The 22,464-nt window shown below is 52.9% G+C and overlaps 1 protein-coding gene across 1 annotated transcript in view; it reads left to right on the top strand.

Moving 5' to 3' along the window:
* Positions 1-2,105: 2,105 nt before the first annotated feature.
* KREMEN1 (kringle containing transmembrane protein 1) overlaps positions 2,106-22,464 on the top strand; it is a 49,178-nt gene continuing 28,819 nt past the window's right edge. The window contains exons 1-2 of the mRNA XM_020996598.2: positions 2,106-2,318; positions 20,796-20,958. Coding sequence (XP_020852257.1) covers positions 2,213-2,318; positions 20,796-20,958 — 269 coding nt within the window. The 5' untranslated portion in view covers positions 2,106-2,212. The remainder of the gene's footprint in view (positions 2,319-20,795; positions 20,959-22,464) is intronic.

Consider the following 22,464-nt stretch of genomic DNA (forward strand, 5'->3'; position numbering starts at 1 on the left):
AAGGGAATAAGCTTTTATATAGTACCGACTAAGTGCCAGGCACCGTGCTAAGTGCTCCACAACTTTGCTCTCATTTGCTAGAGACACAAGTACGAAGAATGAAATGATTCCTACCCTCGAGGAGTTTACATTCTTTTTTTTTGGTGGACTGAGACAGGAGGGCTCTGAGTTCAAATCCAGAGCAGATGCAAGTGACTTCGCCTCAGTTTCTTCATTTCCTTTCAGCTGAGGGGGTTGTGCAGCTCAAAAGAGATGAATAGCTTTGCAAATGTTCAGGTACGAGATCCGCCACCAGACCAGTGGGGATATATGTCTACACCACACGTATGCAGATATGCAGATTGCTAGGTGGGGAGTGGCGGTAGCAAAGGAGAGGTCTCAACCACCCAACTGCTTTAGGCAGAGGAGGGAGGGAATACTTTGCAGGTGTGTAAGGGGGAATCAGCGAGGACATCCCTGAGGAGGCCTCAGCAGGACTGAGCCTCAAAGAGCTTAAGCCCCCCTTTTCCGCTTCCTTTTACCTGCCGTTTTCCTCCATTAGAATGTAAGTTCTTTCAGGGCAGGGACTGTCTTTCTTCTTGTATTTGTATCCCACCCGTGCACAGTAAGTACTTAATAAATGCTTTGTGATAAAGGATGTAAGGGTGATAAAGGAATACACAACAACCTGATAGAACTGTCCGAAAATGGCACGGATGCCTGGCTAAGCAGTGAGCTACTAGTCCCTGGAGATATCCGAGCCGCAGCTGGCTGACCCCAGATTTCGGTTAAGAGGGGATTTCTACTTGGGCTGGACTAGACAGAATTATTTTCGAGACCTCTTAGTTTCATTGGGTTCCTAGTCGATGTTTTAACCTCTCTGGCCTCAGTTTCCCAGTCTGTAAAATGCGTAGATAATACCTGATGGTCTCTCCCATAACCACATAGTAATGATTTTGCATATTCTTGTAGTTGGCTATATATGCCATTTCCTCAGTGAGAATGTAAGCGATGTGGCATAGTGGACAGAGTCAGGAAGAACTGTGTTCACATCCAGGCAAAGACGTTTACTACCTATGCCACCCCGGGCACTTTGCAGATCTTAAAGCGCTGGATCGGTGCTAGTTATTATTTGTTCGTTCGTTTGTTCACTTATTTATTAATTGTTCATTCATCCACGCATTTGTCTCCTCGAGGGCCAGCCAGGCTTGTTTCACCTCTGTACAGTTTCTAACACATATGATAAACCTTAATAGATCCTCTAATACGGCGCTCCTGTGCCCAGTGGGTGGGGTGAAGGGAGGGCAGTCTTGCCCCATCTCTGCTCCTCTCCAGATGGCTTCTGCTTACCATCCTTCCCTTCCAGGCATCTCCACCTCCCGCATCCCCATCACTTGTTTGTCCTGCCCCTCCTCCTTGGACAGACCAATTGTGAGCATGCATCCGTAGGATGGGCGGGGCCAAGAGCCAGCACCTCCTTCCGAGCTTAGATGAGCGAACGACAGGAGTGGTTACCGAAGGTACTCGTCCCTAGGGGGCGGAGTCTAGGAGCCTACCAGGCGGGGTCCTTCGGGGGAGGGGCGGGGCTTGGTGAAGGCGCGGTTGCGGTGCCTTAGAGTGCGCATGCTCCACTCCAGAGGCAGAGGCGGCTCCTGCCTGAATAAGTGGGTGAGTATACTAATGGATGACTCCTCTGGGCGCGGAGGCGGGTTGTGACTCTATGACTGAGCTTCTCCGACCCGGCGGGCGGGGAGGGGGCGTGGGGCGTGGTTGGGGCGGGCGGAGGCGGGGCCTCTGAGAAGTGGGCGGGGCGCTCTGGGGGCGGAACTGTAAGGAAAGGCCTGAGCAAGTTGCGCAGGCGGGTCACGAGGAGGGGGCGTGGCCTCGTAGGAGATGAGGCGCATGCTTGGGACCTCTGGAAAGTTGGGCGGGGCCGTGTTGGAGGGACTGAGCGGCCCCTCCTCTGCTGAGCAGGCGCACGAGGCGTGCCCGCGTAAGGGGGCGTGGCCCAGCCGGAGGCGAGGCGCATGCTTGGGGAGGGGCGGAGGTGGGGCGAGAGGGGGCGGGCCGCACGTGGGAGGCGGGGCCCCTGGGGGGCGGGCCCTGCGGGCGGGGCGGGGCGGGGCCGGGCAGACTGTTGGGGCCCCGAGTCCCGCTCCCATGGCCGGCCCCGGCTCCCCGCGCTCCCCCTGCTCCCCCGGGCCGCGCCCCGGGGCCCCGCACTGACCGGCCCATGGCGCCGCCCGCCGCCCGCCTCGCCCTGCTCTCTGCCGCGCTGGCGCTGGCCGCCCGCCCCGGACCCGGCCTCGGACCCGGACCCGGACCCGGACCGGCGCCCGGTGAGTGACCGCGCCTCGCCCCGCGGCCACCAGCACCAGCTCGGACCGGGGCCGTGCGGACCCCCGCCCGCCTTACCCCGGAGGAAGCTGAGGCTCCCCGCAGGACCCCGGAGGAGGGGGGTCCGGGCGCGGGAGGGCGGGGGTCCTGGGGCCCCGGGACGGCTGGCACGGCTTTTTTACAGGTGGGGAAACTGAGGTCCAGAGAAGGAAAGTGGGGTGCCAGACGGAGAGCTCGGGGCTCCTGAGAATTTGGCTGGGGCGGGGGAGAAGCCCCGCATCTGGGGTCCGAGGACCTGGGTCCAGAGCCTGTCCCTGCCCCGTAGTGACCGACTGCAGGACTGACCTTGCCGCATGGGATCGGTCAGCAAGCATTTGGGGGGGGGGTATTAATACGTGTGTGATTGCGTGTAGAGGTTTTGTATAAAGTGTGTAGACAGATATGTGTGTGGATGTACATAGTGTTTATATATATATATATACACATACATACATAAACACATGGATCATATCTGCATGTAGATGTGTCAGGTATTGGGCAGGGCACCCCGCTGTTCTGAGCCTCGGTTTCCTCATCTTCCGCTGTGAAATGAGAGGTTGGACTAGGGAGCCCCGGGAGGGCTTACCCTCTCTGAGATCTGTGACCCTAAGATAGATACCAAAGCCAATGTTCGGTCCTCCTTCCCCTCTGGGGGTGGGGTGAGGTGGGGAACTTCTTGGGGAGCCTGTCCTGGGGGTCCCTGGATGGCTCTGCCCCTGAGAGCTCTGCCTGCAGCCCTTAAGAACAGCGAGGAAGCAGAGGACCGTGAGGCTGTGTTTGGTAGTCTCCACTTTCTGGAGTTGAGGTTGGAGCAGATCTGAGAAAGAGCTGCAGGTCAGACTGTCCAGAATGCTGGGGTCCCAGCCCCTTCTGGGCACCCTCCTGGCCCTCTTTCGCCTCCTGGAACCCTTCCTAGCCGGGTACACTGGCCTTTATGTAGCTTTATTCCTTCAGAGGAAGCCAGATTCCTCATGTGTGGTGCTTTTTGTCAGGGAACACACCCCGTTTTGCCAGGAGATAGAGGGTGGTGTCCAGAAATATGAGTGGCAGCCTCCTAGGCATCATTGCCTGAAGTCCCCTTAACTCTTTCGACTCCCCCCCAAAGGGCAGACTGCTGGGGAGGGGGTGCTGGGCAGCTGTCCAGCATGAGGTGCAGCCTGTGGGGGGGGGACAGGAGGGGCCCTGGGCTGGGGGCTTTTTAGCCTAATGGACAGATGTGCAGTATTGAGCTATGACTGTCACTTTCCCAAGATAGAGCAGGACCTGCTCCATTGGGACTTCACTGTAATTAGGGTAAAGGGAACTAGCCCTGTGTCTGTCCTCAGACAAAGCAAAATAAGCTCTGAGGTGGGGCACCCAGAGGTGAAAGGGAGACTTAGATAGTCTTCTTTCCAGCAAAATCATTTATGGAGTGAAAGGACCAGAGGTGCGGGTGGAAAATGGGGCTGTTTTGTGTTTATTCACGAATTACTTGGAGGTTAGACACTCACCTCTGAGCACTTTGAAGGGATGGGAAAAAAGTTTACTTGGAAGCCCTTCAGAAGGGGAGAACTGAAGTCTTCATTCCTCAGTTTCAATACTGATCTAGGATATTTGAAAAGCAGGGATTTAAAAACAAAAGAAAGCAGGGCAGTGCCCAGGATGTTTTTCCTAAGTCTGTCTAGAATGCTGGGAGATTCTTGTTAGCTCCAAACCTCTTAGAAGGGAAATTGCTTTGGCAGCCCATGGAATGGTCAGCCTCTCAGCAAGCATTGACCAAGGGCTCTGAGAGCTAGGTGCTGTGAATACACAGACAGCTGAAGATGTCTCAGTATCCCTGATGGGTCAAAAAACCCCTTCCCTGGAAGTTTGGAAAGCATCTCTTCTGAATTTTCTGGGCCTCAGTTTTCTCATCTGTAAAATGAGAGCATTGTTCCACATGACCCTTCTTGCTCTAACATTCTATATGTATATGTTATGTATGACGTGCCTGAGGGGTTTTGTGTTGTCTGAGAAGTCTAGGACTTAGCAACAGAACAGTGACTTGGTAACCCTTTAATTTCACATTTCCTTCTGTGTGGTCTTGGGTGTGTCAATAGGATAGAGGAGGGGATGAAAATACCTGGGCTCACCTTTGACCCAGGACCGAAGCAGTAAATGACCCGGGCTCTTATCCTTCTGGGTAAGCAGTACTTGGCTGGAGAGTGGACTCATCTCCTCAATGATACAAACTTGCTTGGTTTCAAATCGGGTAAATTGAGTTCTTAAGTGATCCAAAGCCGGGACCCTTTTTTTGGTGAGGGTAAATGAGCTGCAAGAAGGGGGCACTGCCCGAGCCAGAGTCCAGAGTCCCTGCTTATCCTCCAAAGCCACCGAGGACACCAGCCCTGGGCTTTCACTGTCCTTTCTTCTTCCAGCACATTTCCAGGGAGAGCTCCCGTTGTTTGAAGGTCACCTCCCGAGTGTTACCCACCAGTTTCCAAACTGAGCTTCAATAAAAAACCCGTCTCACTCTGAGGCTCTGCCAAACACATCATTTTATTATTTTTTTTGATACTATAATTTTCTCAGAGTTTTGTGGATGGAAAAAATTATTTCAATGCTTAGGGTCTGCGCAATATTGCAATATTTAAACTACTGGTGGTTTGCATTTCTGAAGTCTGGCTTTAAAGAAGCAGCTATCTCATTCCCCTCCCTGCTACTTCTCATGGTTGGCTCTAGCCAGCCCCAGATCTCCAAGCTTTCCCCTCCTTCAGGAATGACGGGGAGGAAGGCCGAGCTTGCCCGTTTCATCCTGATCCTCATCTGATGGCAGGAGAAGAGAAGAACAAAGACCATGCTGGGAGGCCGCATCTGGCTGCTCTGGGCATCTGGATGCAGTGGGTCCTCCCACGCCTTGTGGAGAGCTCCTCCAGGGGGCTGGATTCAGTTTTGCTCTTCCCGTGGCAGCTTTGCATCCTAGCGCTGACCACGCGCCTCAGTGCTCTCGTCTTCACGTGTGAGCAGAGGCAGCTCCCAAAGCAATCTCTTGAGTCAGAGGACCCAGCTTCCAGTCCCTCCTCTGCTCCTCACTGCATGGGTGACCGTGGGTGCTGGTCCTGCCAGCTTGGATCTCTGTCCTCTGGGGTCCCTTCACGCAGTAGGCCTATGATCCTACGGTCAGCCTTGAAAGCCATGTGGCGTTCATGCTGTCAGCCACTGAAATCACCTCGTTTGAACTAACTTGAATCTATTCCTGGGCACCTTCAGCTGCCCAGCAAGCTGCATGGAGAGGGAAGGGCGGTGGCCCCCCGTGAGCCCTGGATTGGAGTTTTGGCTTAGGCGCTTAATATCTGTGGGCCCTGGGACAAACCTGTTGGCCTGCATTGTCTGCTCTGTAAAATGGGAGTGATGTGACTAGCCCCGTCTTCATGCCTGTGTGCAGGGCTGATGGGAGGCAGTGTGGTGTGGTGGGAAGAATTCCGGATTGGGAACTAGCTGTTCCTTTCTCTGTACCTCAGTTTCCTTACTTGTTAAATTAGGGATTTGGCCTGGATGACCCCTAAGGACCCTTCTGGCCCCATGATCCCACCTGGGCACCTCTAGGCCAGTTGCTTCTCCTCTGTGGGATCCAGAGTGGTGGTGCAGTGGGTGGGACGCTGGGCTTGAAACAAGAAGACTGGGGTGCAAGTCCTGCTGCTGACCTGTGCTGACTGTGGGATCTTAGGCAGTGGAGTCATGGAGGCCCGAGTTCAAATTCTGCCTCAGCCAATAACTAGGGCAAGTCACATCCTTTCTCTCTGCCTCAGTTTCCACACCTGTAAAACGAGGCAATTGGACTAGACGAGGTTCCTTCCAGCTCCAAGTCTGTGGCGTGTGCATGGAAGTGTCGCAGACGCCAGTGGGGCAGATTGAGTCCAGCCTGAGCCCTTGGAGTTAGGGGGGGCATCTCTTCATGCCGTGAGCACATGGTGCAGATCGAGGGAGGAAAGAGCCACCAACACCCCCCTGCACAGAGGCCGGGGATGACCCTCGGGCACAGAGCAGGGCAGGAAAGGCCTGAGCACAGCCTCAGCGCCCCGAGGCCGACAGAATCCCAGCCCGGCTTTGTGACATTGGCCACCCAGCTGTGGCGATAGTCACAGAGGGATGGTGATCAGAATTGATGGAGGGAATGCCCAGTCTGCTTTTAGTACAAGATCCTTGAAGGCCGGAGGCTGCTCTCTAGGAACCCAAAATACCAGGACCCTGTGCCTGTGGTTTGGGGAGTTGAAGGAAAGGGAAGCTTTCCTCAAGCATCAAGGGCTCTGGGTATTTTTGCTTCTGGTCACTTAAAAAGCCCAAATCTGTGATGAGTTGTGTCCATTTTTAGGAAGACCTAAATTGGGCTGGCATGTTTTGGCTGCCCCATAGGCAGGACCGAGGCCAGAGGCTGTCTGTGCTTTGCCTAGCACCAGGGCAGGCATGTGCTGTAGGGAGCTGGGGGCTGTAGGCTCCTGCGCCAGTGGCCCAAGGCTAGCCTTCCTCGGTTTCCCACCACTCCATCTTTGCTCAGGCTCAGGCTCGCTCTTCCTTCTCTCCCCTCCCTCTCGAGATCCCAGGCTTCCTTTGGGAGGCCCCCTCCCACTCCCAAGGGTTAAAGTGTCTCCCTGTTGACATGGCTTTGTATGGGTTTGTATGGATGATAAAAATAACACAAGCTGGCATTTCTGTGTTGCTTCAGGTAGCTGGAGGAGCACACGGAGAGGGCTGGGCCTGGACTCAGAAGACCTGAATTCAAATCCAGCCTTCAAATACTGCCTAGCTGTGCACCCCTGGGCAAAGTCACTAAACCCTCTCTGCCTGAAAATACGGGGGTAACCAGAGCCCCTGCCTGCCAGGGTCGTGGTAAGGACCACAGGAAGTAATCTTCATCCAGCACTTAGCACAGGGCCTGGCATGGAGTAGGTGCTGGGTCAGTGGGAGCTATCACTATTGTTGACGGTACCACCTGGCTGTCACTACTAGCTCTGCCTCTGGGGGTCTGGGTTCAAATTCTGCCTCCAGATCATAGGAGCTGTGTGACCTTGGATGAGGCATGTAACTTTTCTAGGGCCTCAGTTTCCTCATCTGTAAAATCATGTTGGACTCAATCATAGCTTCTAGTGCTCAGTAGAATGAAAGTTCTTGGGGCACAGGGACTGTTTAAAGAGTTTTTCTCTGTAACCCCAGTATCGACCAAAAGGCTTCACACAGAGCAGGCGTTTTGACGTGTGCTTCATTGACTTTGGCTGAAGCGACGCACCAGGGTCTTCCCACTAGGCCTGTGGGGTTTTGGTGTTGGGCAAGAACCCCTTAGGAGTGGAGGTTCATGGGAGAACCTGATTCCAGGGCCTGGAGGAACGGGGTGGCTTCAGCCCCCAGAAAACTGCCCTGGAGCAGCCCAACGTCTCCTGGTCGGCATGAATGCAGCCTCATTAACACTGGGTCAAAACGTCACCGCCGTGGTTCTTTGCTTCTCTTCCAAACATGTAAGCTAGGGAACAGTGGTGATCAGAGATACTTTGGGGCGGTCCCTTTGCAGCATTAAAGCAGAGACCATACAGAGAGGCAAAGCTGAAGCCTGCAAGCCAGGCCCGAGTTTCGAGTCCTGTGACCAGGGAAGGACAAGTCTCTTGATAAGCTTGAAAGAGCCCAGGTGTAGGAATGACCTGGGATTTCCTTAGTGTCCAGAGCCCCAGCAATGCAGGTGCCAGTGGATTGAGAGCTGCCTGGGCACCGAGAGGGTGAATCATTTTGCCAGGATGTGTATGAGGCTGCCCAGCCATGTCGTCCTGGCTTCCAGGCTGCCTCCCATAGCCTTCACAGCCTGCTTATAAAGGGCACCTTGATAAAGCCCTCTGAGGGGGCAGCGCAGACATGCCGGGCCCCACCACACACATGAGCCCCGAGGCTTAGAGAGAAGAGGACTGCCTGGTCAGGCAGCATGTGGAGCCAGGATTCCATGGCCAGGACAGTGGCGTCTGCCGGGCCGAAGAGGGCTCAGCTGTGATGTGATGGCAGGTGTGGCTCTGGGGGCGTTGGGGCCCAGAGGCCAGAAGAGAAATCCATCCAGAGAAAACATTTGTCACTTCTTTTGAGGAGGATTTCATATCACGCTTTCTGTCATTCGACGCTAAGCAGAGCATCCCTTTTAAAAACAACAGTATGCTTAGTATGGTGGATTATTTTGTTTTAATTAAGTCTTTTTTTTTGGCCAAAAAAAAAAAAAGAAGAAGAAACTTTCAGACATACCAAGTTGATTGTGTTTGTACTATGGAACACAGAGTTAATGCAAAACACTCAAGAAGAAAGGCTTGCTCTCTGTGTATGTGGGTTTGTGTGTGTGTGTGTGTGTGTGTGTGTGTGTGCGCACAGCTTTTGTCCCCTGCCTAGTTACCAGGAGAATAGAGAAGTGCATGATTTTCTAGCCACACCTTCCTCCCCACCACCCCCTTGGAAAATGCTCATTAAACAGGTTTTTAAGGCTGCCTCAGGCCCCCTGCAGCTACCTGGGGCACCAGGTGTGTGGGAGGGCTGAGGCCCTTCCTAATCCTTCCCTTCTTCCCCTCAGCAGCATTGGGGCAACCCCAAATCGCCTTGGAGTCATTGGAGACATGGATGGACGGGACTTGTCTCCCCCATCCCTCACGTCCTGCCTTGAGGACCGGAGCTGTCCCACCCCTGCCTGTGTATTTCCAGCGCCTGGTCTGGACCAGTGCTTATGACTGATTCACTCATAGATCTGGTTCCACTGTGGCTCCTGCCGTGCTCAAGCCTGGATTGCTTGTCCAGATACTGATTGTTTCCTCTTCTCTCAAACCAGGGCCTTCAATCTGATCTCAGCAATCTTCTAGCCCAAATGCTCTGATCCGGCAGTCTTCCCAGTCCTCAGTCTGATTTGAGGAATTAGAATCTAGATGCTCACTCTTTGAGGGGGCCAAGGGTGGGGGGAGCCCACAGGCACGTCCTTTCCCTTCTCCCTTCTCATTTCTCCCACCTTCGCCTCTTCATTTAGTCATTCAGTTAGAATTCATTCATTCAACAAATGTTTACCAAGTGCTTAGTGTGCGTAAAGCACGGCACCAGGCACTTTGGGAGAACAGAAAATGAAGACATTCTGCTTGCCCTCCTGGAGCTTACACTTTAGGAGGGAGAAGAAAGCCAGTCTGGGAATGACAAGAATGCAGGGCAGGCAGGCAGAGCAGGCTTTAGAACACACGGGGCTGAGAAGGAGCTGTCAGTTCTGACCCCTCCAAGGCCCCAGTGGAGCTGGGACCTTCAGGGATGGGGAGCCTGGCATGGGAGGTGCTGGGGAGCAGGTCAGTGATTCAGAGCTGCAGGGGCCTGAAAGGCTCTCCAGGCCCTTCCCCTCTTTTTACAGACAAGAAAACTGAGGCCCAGAGATGGAAAGGGACTTGTCTAAGATGATACAAGTAGTGAGGGTTATCTCATCTCAGCTGGGAAGTTCCAAGCCTGCCTACAGAGACACACATGAAAATGGACCCTCCCTTCAAGGAGTTTCTATTCTGCTGGGTGTGTGTGTGACATGTATACAGCTAAGTCCATACAAAATAGTCAAAAATTAATTTTTTTTGGGGGGGTGGGGAGATTGCCAAGAATTGCAAAGCTCAGGAAAGCTCTGCTGTGGCAGGTGCCTCTTGAGCTGAGCCCTGACTGGAGAGCTCTCAGGAGATGGTGACTAGTGAGGGAGTGCCCTCCAGACTGGGGTGGAAGGGGTGGGGGGACGTGGGACAGAGGCAGGAGAGGATGTGTCTTCTACGGGGAACGGCCAGCAGACCGATTTGCCCTGAGTACACAATTTATGAGGTCTCAACAGGCTGGGGCCTTGTCTTCCAGAGAGAGGAAAGAGCAAAGATACAAGGGGAATAGTTAGTGCACAGGGTATGGGTAATTGAGTCATGGAGGGGTAGGGGGGGCCAATTCATGGAAGGCCTTGAATGGCAGGCCTCGACATAATTCATCTGACCCTGGGGATCACAGAAGGATTTTGAGTGGGGGAGTAACATGATCAGAGGTGTACTTACATTAATGGTAGTGGGGGGTCAGCTTTGTCACTGGACAATGCTTTCAATGTGCCAGGAATGGACGAGGGCAGGGGAAAGACTTAAAGGCTGGGAGACAGCTGGGAAGCTGGGCAGCGGTAGGTATGAAGGCCTGACCCTGGGTGGTGTTGGAGGGGATGAGTAAGAAAGTTCTGAGGGTGGGGAGGGGACCTGGCCACTGAACAGCTGTGTGGGGCTGGGGAGAGGGAGTCGCCAGGATGCCTTCTGGAGATGAGCAGCAGCTGGGCAAAGGGAGTTCTGGGAGGGGGCTGGGCTGGGGGCCGGGACGCTGGCAGTATTCTGCCCAAGAGCAGAACCGAGGGAGGAGGGAGAGGGGAGGACAGGAGAGAAGAGAGCTTGTTAGAAAGGGGCCCCTCGATTTCCCAGAAGGAGCCGGGCGGCTTTTCAGCCCGCAAGGGGATCCTCTTTCACTCCAGGCAAATACCGCCATGGTCTGGACTTGTACCAGAGCAGTTTTAGGAGGTGCACAGTTGGGTGGGTAGGCAGTGCCCTTTCACAGGCAGGCTCCTGACATGCAAGGTCCCGTCCATCCCTCCTTCCCATGGGTCACCGCCCCCCCCTCGCCCACCTCACTTGCTGGGGCCCAGCCCCTGCTTTCTTCTGTCACTGATTGAAGCTCTGGCAAGTAGCCCGGGCATTAAACTTTTGATTGTTTAACTTGCCACAAGGGTGGGGCATTGCTTCTAGCGGGCTGGGGGGTGCTGCCCGGTTCCCAAGTGGAATGAGTGCCTGCCTCAAGTGTCACCCCCTCCTTTCGGGCTGCTCAGCCCCTTGGTCCTCTGGGCTAGCATGAGGAGCCCTTCCATGCGTTCCAGGGCTTTTTACAGGGTGCAGTCCCCCATCCCCCGCCCCCCACCGTGTCAAGATGAGTCAGGGTGGTGTGTCACCACCAGCGTGTGCGACTGGATTTTTAAAAAACTGCTTTTCATCTCTTAAAGCAGATAGAAGTAATCCTAAGTGTCTGCGTGGAGTCTCGAGAAACATGGCCACCGAGTGGTGGCTGTTTTGGGGGGGGGGGCCACCGGTCCCCACTGGCCAATCCAGTCCCAGTATGTAAATTACTTGCTGCTGTTCAATCTATAAAAATTCATCTTCAAAGAAAATTATTGGGCTGGTAAAAGTATTTTTAATAATGACCACAGAAGCCATATTTGTTTTTCTTTGATGTCCCCCCGAAGTCCCTTCTGGTTTGAATCAGATTGTCCCCACATAAAATGCAGTGGAAATCTGCAGTAATAAAAGCCCTATTCCTCCGTCTCGGGGGACGTAAACAGGATGGGGACTGTCCTTTTAAGGGTCTTTTCCCATCCCTTTCCCCAGACTCAAAGCTCCTGTTACCAGTGGGTGTTTTGGCATCAGTTAAGGGCCTTCTGTCCCTCCCTCCCGCCATGTTTTGCTCTTTCATTAAAGTGTTTCTGTTGTCTAATTATATCCTTTCAATCAAATTAGAGACTGCAGCATCTGGTTAGGGGTCGTAACTGCTGCCATCTGCACCGAGTCCGCACAGGCCTTTTCAGCTGAGGATCAGCCAAGTTCCAAATGGCAGGAAGAGATTTGGAAAGAGTGAGGTCAGAGGGGAGGTTAACTTAAAAAGAGCATCTTCAAAGGCCTGGGGAGCTGTCCCGTCCACCACTGGGGTGTGTGTGTGTGCGTGTGCGCGTGCACGCAGGAGCTCGCTTCCCAGGCTCGAGGGCTTCCACGCCCTCTCCCACTCCGGGCTCAGAGCTGGGCTCTGTGGGTTTGCCTGCATCACCATTTGGGACGTGGGGCTAATAAGAAGTGCAGCGCCTCCCTTCCAGGGCCATTTGGAGCATCAGATGAGAAAGTAGATTGAGAATATTTTATGTTTTACAACCTTCAAGCACTGCACAGAATCAGCTGCTGCTGTCACTCTTGAGAAGGCCTCACATCTCACTGACCACGGTTTCTGGTCTTTGATATCTGGTATCTGCTTCAAAATCTGTAGGGGATGTCAGATGCCACTCTGCTGCCTCGCTGTGCGTGGAGGTCAAGGCTTCAGAAGGCCGTGCCTGCAGAGGTCCGGCCCCAGAGGCTCTGCCCCGTCAAGGCCCATGGTCCAGTCCTCCGAGGGCCCCGGTCAGCTGCTCCTGTGATGACGAGGTCCTGGGTCAGACAGCTTGTTAGAGGGTAGCCCAGTCTCAAGAGAGCCACTGGGAGGGCCCACAGTGGGACGTCCCAAGGATGGGCAGGAGCTGTCCTGGTAGCACAGCGTCGTCGGCACTTCCTCACCGGCTTCTCTGGGGCTGCTCGGCACACAAAACCAATCTTGTCTGATTGTGCTCAGTGCGGTGCTCAAGCCCAGTGTCGGTCCTCCTTGCTGGCAGCGTTCCCAACCGAGCTCACGGATGAAGCCAGGAAAGCCAACCCCCGGCCCTCCCTTTGCTTTGATGGAGGGCCCTGCACACCACCAGGGTGAGGTGGCTAGGCAGGAGACTTTGAGCGAGAGTCTTGCGTCTCTACTAGTTTTTAGTTTTGTAGCCATGACCACAAGGTCAACGAGGCGTGGAGGGATTGTGACCAAGATCAGGGAAAGAAGCTGCACCACCAGGGATGGAGTCCTGACCCTTTCATAGTGTCCAAGGAGCAAGCTCAGCGTGGCAAGGGTTGCATTCAGTGCAGCCAGCTCCTCCCGGAGATGTTCCCGGGCCTGGCTCACAGCCGAGCCATGGACGGTCGTGGGAGGCCACAGAGGCCGGGGGCCAGATGTGGGGCCGAGGAGCTAGCCTCTAGTTTACAGCTAAGGCCTGAGGCCTGGCCAGGACAGCCAACCTCCCAAGCTGTTGCTGTCTCCGCAGCACTATGGTTCAAGTCTCTGCTGTGCCTCTGATTGACCTAGGTGACCCGGGGCCAAGTGATTTCCCCTTTGTGGGCCCCAGTTTCCTCATAATGTGTAAAATGAAGGGTTTGGACCAACCACAGAGAAACTCTGTCCTAGGATACTTATCGTAAGACCTGACCCTCATCCTCATACAGCCAGAAGAAGGAAAAACCCAACTAACCAACAAATGAGAAAAGTGTGTTGTTCTATGCGGTGTTCCACACCCGTGTTCCCCCACTCTGCAAAGGCAGAGAAGTGGGGGAGGGTGAGGTGTCTTCCGTCTCTTCTTTGGGGTTGAGCAGTCAGTTTTTTACAATGGATTATTAAAGGGATGCTTAGTAAGTGTTTAGAAAAGGAGAGAAGGGCTTTGCCTTCTGCAGACAAAGACTGGATGAGGACCACTTCTCTGGGCCCTTGAGGGGAATTTACTCTGGTGAGAGTTGAGCCAGAGGGGCCACTGAAGGTGCTTGGGCTCCAAATCAAAGCTCCTGTGGCCTCAGAGATGCATATAGGGAATGTGCAGAGGGCTCAGAGAGGTGGGTGTGAGGAGGGCCTTCCAGCTGGATTGGCCCGTGGGCCCTATGCCCGCAGAGAGCTAGCGGGAGCATGGCGTTCATGAGGCCAGGTGGCAAGGATTGTGCCAGTTACCCCCATTGGGTTTGGCTCTGTCTCTCCTCTGCTTCCCTCACACATTTCTGGCAGACAGCTGCAGAGCATCTTATAAATGTCAGGTGTCCTTATTGTCTCTGTCCAGCTTCTTGGAGGCTCTCCATCACCATGCTCCTCTCAGGGGGATGCTGAAGGTTCACTGACCCATTTGAGGGCCAGAAGGGACCTTCTTTTGAGGCCAATGAGTCCAGCCCCTCATTTTACAGATGAGGGAACTCGGGCCCAAAGATGGGAAGGGCTTGGCGCAAGGTCCCATAGGTGCTAAGGGTCCGAGGCAGGACTCGAAAACAAAGCTTTCAAACTCCCAAGCCCAGAGCTGTCTCCAAGGGGCAGCCCCCGGGGGCCTGTGTGCGGCCAGCATTTGTGGGCCTTGGGAAAGATCCCTTGGCAGTTCAGTGGGGTCTCTGTCTGTCGTCGGCCCTGCCCGCCCAGTGCAGGCCTGCCTTTGACTCAGACCCGGCCTTCTCTGGATGTTCTTCTGGAGTCCCTCCTGCAGGCCTCTCCTTTGGCCCCTGTATTCAGCACTTCCAAGATCCGTGACTTCGTCAGACTCAGTTCAGTCTCCTTGCCCTTTGATGAGTTGCTGTGGTCAGTCTTTGTGGTGATGAGCAGCCTCTCCAAACATACCCCGGTCCGTCCTCAGGGGGCAGATGTCAGCTCTGTTGTGGGGATTGTGCTTTCAGCCCTTCCAGCTTTGGGGGCTGGGGGCCACCAGAGCTTATGTCCTAGAGGCAGGCCCTCGGAGAGCCCAGCATCACATGTGGGAGCTTTAGTGGGAGCTGTGGCTCTCAGATCCCCTAGGAGTCTGGGCTGGCTGGGAGTGGCCTCTCTGGCCTCTGGAGACCCCTGCAGTGCCACCTGATGCATCTGGGAGTCTGCAGGGAAGCCCCCGCCTTGTGGGTTCTGCCCTCGACAAAGGAAATGGCTTCTTTAGCGTCCTGAGTTTAAGCTGGCTGCCCCACAGACTCCCATTCCTTTACTTAGCATGAGTTACGCTTTTGCTGAGCCCCTTGACTTATTCATAGTTAATGTTTTGTGTGTCAGTGGAGTTGGTTTGACATTTAAATATTTAAAGGAAGTAGAAGATGCTTGCTGCTGGAAGAGGGGCTGTACTGTGTGGGTGGAGAGGCCATCGATGCCCCCCATTACCAGCACTCACTGACAATTCAGGGCTGCCATCTGAGCTTCTGTGATGAGGATCAAGGAACCAAGAAAGTGAATGTCCTTGACCTAGGGGCTCTTCACTGCGCTGACCTTTCTTCCTTCCCTCGAGGGGACAGCTGACATTTCTGCAAAGCACCTTGCAGAAATGATCTCACTTGAGAGCCTCTCCCAACATCCTAGGGAAGAAGGGGCTGCAGGGATTATTGGCCCCCGAGGGAGGCAGCTCAGGGACCCGCCAGCCCAGGGTCAGAGGCAGGCTTCCGGCACGATTCCTCCTGACTCCACAAGGTTGTGAGTGCTGCCTCCCCAGAAAGCAAAGGGAGGGAGCATTTTATTAAGATCCAGTGAGAATTAGGTTGCCTCCATCTTAATCCATGTTTTGTTTTGTTACTCATGTGGGTGCATGGAGAATCTTCCCCTCTGGTCCATTTTCTAGACCAAGCCTCTTAGGCTCTTATATGTTCTGGCCCCTTCTGTGGCCTGGTGACGTCCACAGCCCTTCTCAGAAGAAAGCTTTAAATGCATAAAATGAAAAACGGAGGATTGCCAAGGAAACCAATCAAATCGAAATACGGTTTCAATTTGCCTATCTATCTACCTATATTTAAAAAAAAAAACAAAGTTCATGGATCTGTGTTTAAGAACCCCTGAACTTAGACTAACTATAGAATTCTCAGGTGAACAAAACAGCAGATTCCTCCCTCGTCAGAGATATATCGTATCCACCATACATCATAGATCTGGAGTGGGAAGGGACTTCGGAAGCTATCTAGTGCAGCCTCTCCTTTATTTTACAGATGAGGAAACTGAAGCCCATGGGGATTAAATGACTTGCTTAGGGTCACTCGGGTCACGAGATTTGAACCTCGGTCCTCTGACTTCAGAGCAAAGACTCTTTCCCCTGTGCAACAGAGGTTGTAGCAATGATTGGTGGTTCAGTCATGGAGTGGACAAGGCAGCCTCCAACTTCATGCAGGATCCTTAAGATCCTATGGACATTAGCCTCCAGTGTAGCTGCCTGAATCCGAGGCCAATTTGTTTACATTTTTTGATGAAGAATTGTATATGACCTTAAAAGTATGAAGTGTGAAGCCTCTGACTTATGTGAGTGGATTGGGCGTCCCTATTTAGAGCAGGAAGGGAACTTAGAGTCAACAACAAGCATTGAGTAAGCACTTACTGTATGCACTCACCCAATATGATTCCCTAGTTTTCAGTTCAAGTAAGCGAGGCCAGAAAAGTTCAGTGAGTTGTCTAAAGTCGCAGAGGAATGCCAGTGTTTGAACCCAGGTTCCCAAACCTGGAGCCGCTTCCATCCCCATAAGGTATGCTTCAGGAACATTGGTATGGTGTATTTGAGGCTGTGGCTAGCTTTTCTGGATGGGTTAGTGAAAAGAGCACCAGGTTTAGAGTCTGGGGACCTGGGTTCAAAGCTTGGCTCCTCTGCATATAACCTTGGACAGGTCATTTGACTCCTTTCTCTCCCCCCTCCACATTCCCTCCCGCCTTTTAGTGAACTGGAAGAATTGGATTAGATGATTTCTAAAGTCCATCCTAGCCCTAAAATTCTCTGATTGGTGAATAGCTACTGTCCTCACTTGCATCATTTCTCTACCTTTAGTTGGATTCTGTATTTTTCGATCTCCATGTGAAAACCACTTGAAACTGGCAGTTCCTAGGAGCAGCAATTAATGTTGTCTATGCCCCCTAACAGCCTGCTGTCCCATCTTCATTACTGTTAAATATGGATTGTGCTTCAGCTTGAAGGCTTCATTTAGTGCTGTAAGAAAAATATCAAAGGTTTTCTCCCCTCTCCCTCCAGAAAATGCTTAATCTCTGTAATTTACCCACAGATCACAAAATTCTGAGTGGCTAAGCAGGAATCACTTACAGTAGTGTGAAGGAAGGTTTTGGGAGATGTGAAAACCTGTTGGAAGCATTTGCTATAGCCCAGGCCAAACGGTGTGAGAGCCAGGCTCAAACACTTCCTATTGAAAGACCCTGGGCTGGTCACGTTACTGCTCTGAGATTCCGTTTCCTCATCTAAAAAGCAAAGGGATTGGACTGGATAACTGCTCAAGACCTTTCCAAACCTATGATCTTGAGCAGCAACAGATACTAAAATAAGCCACCTTCATAAAGAGTCCATGGAGCCATCAGAAGGCCATGCTTACCCACAGAAAGCATGCTTTGTTTACCCATGGTGCTGAGACCAAACCAAATGAATTTTCTCAGATGGGTGTGTTCAGGAGAAGTGTGTTTGGCCATGACCATGTGATGGAGCTTTCTTGAAGAAGCCCTCATCCATCTTGATTGGGTTTCATCCATCCATTCATGCCCATTCAAAGGGCTCATTTTCTCCTGCCCCGAAGCTCTTGGTCATCTTTGAGGTTAATGCCTCTCTACCTAAAGCAATTCTCCCCTGCCCATCTGATTCTAATACCTAGCATGTCCAACCTGGCCAAGCTAATTTTCCTAGAGCTCTGGTAACTTGGGATCTTGCTAACACTTATAATCATTCAGTATTTGCACTTCTGTGATTTGGACAGCATACAGAATGCACCCAAAGATTCTTATCTTCTTTGGAGGGAGAGCGTGTGAATGTTTCACAATATTAATGGCTGAAGCCAGGATTATTTCCATTGATTGCATTCCAAGAAGCCACTTCATTTTCACTGGCTTATAGCCTTTTCTTCCCTACCTCCCCAGGGGTATATTAGAAATCGTTTTGTAAAGGGCCAGAATGCCTGTGATAGCCTAATTCCCACCATGGGGAGTCTCCCTGACTTGTTGAAGACTACCTATAATTCCTGTTAATTTTCCTGTGCAGAAAAATATAGAAAAGTCCATGAGCTTTCTGTATCGGTGTGTCAGAATTCTAGATAAGGATGTAATGATGTGTCATGTGGTTGGGGGGCTTCCTCCCTGATAATTAGTTCTTTTAATTTTCATGTTTTAACCCATTTGGGGCATGCTAACTGATGAAGTCTAATTCTGATTGTGGTAGAAAACTAGCAATAATAAAGAATCGAGGCACCCCACACCTAATCACAGTTGTTCAGATTCATTGCCTGTTCCCTCCTAAAATAGATTTTAGTTTTGGAAATGAAGGCAAATGAGGAAATTCTCTTGTTCCTTCAAGGGTACTTTCCAGTGTTGGGAATTTTTAAAAAGATTGTTCACTGTTTCAAGAAAGACCGCTTGACCCTCGTGGGCCTAAAGCCCCCAGATTTCTGTTTCAGGGGAGCAGCTGTGTAGCTCTGGGTAACTTCTTGGTCCCTAGTAAATGTGGCCGTATTCGATACAGCCCAGAGCTAAGCTTTGTCTTCAGTTTTTACCCAGGAGCCTCTTGTGTCTAGGGTAATTGCATCCACTTGTGGGGTCAGTAGAGAAGAGTGAGGAGTCCCTTAGGGTTAAGACTTCTTACTTCGGTGATTCCCCCCCCAGACCACTTCTGTTGTCTAAGAGCTTCTGATTTTCGAGTGAGTGTTCTTTGCTAGGCTTTGGAGACTTGGAGCATTGAAGGGTGGGTCTTACACATAAAAACTGTCTATCCTGAACCCATGAAAGAAGGGTACCCAGCTTGGATGGAAGCTCAAGACTGTGTTCCAGCTATTCAGATACTTAACCAGGAAGGGCTTAAGAGGTCCTTGCAAAGTTTGAAATCTGTCCTGTGAAAGAAACATAGGTCCTGTGGCCAATCCTAGGTTTCTACCAGACTGTTCCACCTACTGAATCCCCAATAGAAGGGTTGGAGCTGGTAGAGAAGCGTGATGTGTAATAGAGAAGAAAAAGAAACTAGCTATGGAAGGGAGGGGAAAGTGAGTCATTTCCCAGCCTCCAAAGGTTCCCCAGTATTCAGTGTTATGCATGTGGAAGGAGGTGGTGATGGGTGATGAAGGCAATAAGGCAAGTGGGGTAGCTTTCTCAGCTCCCTTTTATGTGCTATCTTTCTTCATTAGAATGTAAGCTTCTTGAGGTGAGGGACTGTCTTTCTTTTGGCTTGTATTTGTATCCCCAGCACTTAGCATGCTGATACCTGGTGCATGGTACATGGTAGGTTTGTTGACTGACTAACCTTGGGCATGTCAGGTTCCTTTTCTGGGGGATTAGACAAGTATACCAGTGACACCTCAGCAAACCACTGAGAATGTAGTGGCTTCCTCCTCAGAGTATGTGTTGGCCTAATCACGGTGTGATTTTTAGTAAAAAGAAGGTGGGAAGAGGAAGACCCATGCTACACATTCTGATGTGTCGATGACACCAAGACCAGATGTCACTTGCCTTGCCAGAGCTCGCAGGGCTGGCTCTGGTCTGTTCTGCCTCATCTTTTCTCATAGTTGGCATTCATAGGAAAATGGGCATGGGCACCAGTTGGTCTGTTGTTCATAGAATCAAAACTAGAAGGAAATTAGTGGTAGGAGGCAGTGTGGCCCAGTGGAAAGAGCGCTTTGCTGATGAGGAAACTGAGGCCCAGAGAAGGGAAGTGACTTGTCCAGGGGCAGCAGAGCCAGGGACCAGAAGCAAGTCTCCCAGCCAAGGGCCCCTTCATACACCAGCCAACTCCTCAGTTTGCCTTTGGACGCCTCCCCTTTGCCCACACTTCCCTTCATGCATGAAGCCAGTCCACTGAAGGTGGGCTTTGAGTGAATGTTGTGCCAACCTAAATGATTTGGGCTGTGGGCATGGTGGGGCAGCCAGCTCATTCTTCTGACCCAGAGAATTGGGTGGTTCCAGTCCAAGCACAGCCCACGGGTCCTGATTGGGGAAATGGGCTCTTCCAAACATAGTTTTTGAATGACCAAAATGCTCCACAAAAGGCTTTCCAGTGGGCCAGTGGGGTTGGGGCTGGGGCAAGCCCATGGCCCCAGAAAGGAAAGCCGGCTGCCGTCTGGGCCTTGAGTCCCAGGAGTCAGAGAAGGAGGGCAAAGATCAGAAAAGGAAGGAGGGGAAAGCTGCAGCCGTGACTGGCTGGTGCCCGCCAGCACGGAGTGCTTGAAGGGCTGCTGTGCTTTTAGCTAATGCATTGATTGCTATTTCTTTGCTGTGTGTTTGTCCTGAACCCTTCTGGATTTGATACATTAAGGGACAAGAGGCCGGTGGCCTGGGATCCGAGGTCGCCTGCACACCTTGCTGTTTTGGTCAGTGAGGGTATCCTAGGGCCTGATGCTCCAGGGCACTTACAGAATGAAGGCCGGGGGAGAGCCCTGGTGTTTGTCCTGCACCCCTGCACCTCTATCCCCAACTCTGTAGGGAGGGCTGTTCCTCATTACCGGGGAATTTGAGTCATTCCCCCACTTGTGTGATTGGGATTCTGAAACATTTCTGTGCGCGAGGGGCTGATTGAATCCAAGTGTCAGGGCTGCCTCTCCGGCTTGGAGGGAGCGCTGAGCTACAGCGGGGAGACCTGGTTTTAGTTACTGCACAAAGGCACTGGCAGAGCCATGACCCCCTCCAAGCACCCAGAATTCCAGAGGAGGGTCTGCTGCCAGTGTTTCCCGGTTCATTTTGAGCCCCCCCCCCCGTCTGTCTTTGGTCAGTGCCGGCTTCTCCATCACCCCTAGGGGGGCTTCCCTCACGTCCCTGGTGCTGCCCAGAGGCCGCAGCGAGATGCCTCCCCCGTTCAACAGAGTCGGCTGAGCAGTGGCACGAGGGGAGGACGAGGCTGGTCTGAGGCATCACCTCCTGTTTCTTCTTCCTTCTAGAATGTTTCACGGCAAACGGAGTCGACTACAGGGGCAGGCAGAACTGGACGGCACCGCACGGAGGGAAGGCCTGCCTCTTCTGGAATGAGACCTTCCAGCACCCCTACAACACTCTGAAGTACCCTCATGGAGAGGGGGGCCTGGGGGACCACAACTACTGCAGGTGAGGGGCCGGGGCCAGGGAATGGAGAGGAGCATGTGCAAAGGAGGGCCAGGCCAGGGAATCAGAAGGGCATCCTGTCAGCTCTGCCCTGTCTTCTGAGCTACGAAGCAGCCCCTTGGTGCTGTAAGAAAAGCATGGGAGGGGGAGCTGTGCAGCCTGGGTTCAGATGCTGGCTCTGTCTCCTTCTCCCCGAGTGGCTGTGGGTGAGGCCTTCCTTCTGGACCTCTGTTCCAGCTCTGTGACTCGAGGGGCTTGAGGAGCCCTGAGGTCCCTGCTGTCTGTCTGTGACCCTCAGGGATTTGTGATCACGAGGACCCCCTTTGTCCATCCTCCTTGCCGTCCAGCTTGGGCTCCTGATAGACCGGCTTTGGCTGTGACAGTGTGACATCTGTGGCTCCCCCAAGCCAGATGTGTGCAGGTGGTGGGTGGAATGCTGGACCCTGAGGTTCAAATCTTGCTTCTGACTTCATGACCATGGCAAGTCACCGACCCTTCTGGGTTTTAGCTCCCTTGTCCATGTGGAAAATGGGAGTGGTGAATCCTCTAGTAGCTGAGCCCTCTCCCAAATGAGAGGGCAGGGATGGGGTCCAGCATGAGCCAGGCCGCCCATGCCGTGATTCCTGGGCCCCAAGCTGCTCAGGACAGCCTGCAGACAGCTGTCGGTCTTAATCAGACTAGCTGTGTTTGCCCGTTGGCTGGGCCGCTTCTCGGCCTGCAGGGGCTGAAGAGGCCGAGGGCTTTGGGCCACAGCTGTGCACGCTCACCCTGCACTTAAGGTACTTAGGCACAAGACCCTGGTAACTTGATTCATGGCTCAGGAATTTATAGCATTTAATTATTAGAACAGGTGCAAAAGTAACACTTCCCGGGCTGTTGGAAGTGCAAAGCAGTGGCTGCTGGGGGTACCCCCTGAATTCCCCCCCACCCGTTTACCCGGTGTGGCCCCTCAGCCCTAGACTGAACCCCATTTCCCTGCTGGGTTCCTGTTGTGGCCCTGGGCACACAGGGCAGGTGTGGTCTGTCCATTCTCCCCCCTACCTGGTCCTCACTGTCCTCTCTCCGGCAGACCCCCAGGGTTGCCTGAATGTCAATGATCCAGAGCTGCGGTAGGCCTTAGAGGCCTAGGCCAACACCCTGGCTTCAAATAGTGGGGAACTATCAGGCAGGATCTGAACCCAGGTCCTCAACCCCGGTTTCTTCTGTTTTGCTTTGTGGAGAATGGCTTAATAACCAGATGGGTCTTCCCCAGTTTTCTTGTTTCATCTGTCTGGGAAGTAAATCTGAATATCCATGGAGAATATTCTTTTTACCTGATGCTTCGGAGCCAGCAGTGAGTGGCATGGAGGGAGGCTGAGACCCATTGATTAGTAACGGTTATGCAGAATGCAGTGAGACCACCTGTGCAAGGGACCAGCCAGCCCCAGCACCTCTCATGAGCCAGGCCCAAGCGAGGCTGAGCGGTGAGGCTAGGGAGCCCTCCCGGCCCCCCTCCCACCCCCCTCACTG

The sequence above is a fragment of the Phascolarctos cinereus genome, unplaced genomic scaffold (assembly GCF_003287225.1).
Source record: "Phascolarctos cinereus isolate Bilbo 61053 unplaced genomic scaffold, phaCin_HiC Scaffold_4;HRSCAF=312, whole genome shotgun sequence".
Lineage (NCBI taxonomy): Eukaryota > Metazoa > Chordata > Mammalia > Diprotodontia > Phascolarctidae > Phascolarctos > Phascolarctos cinereus.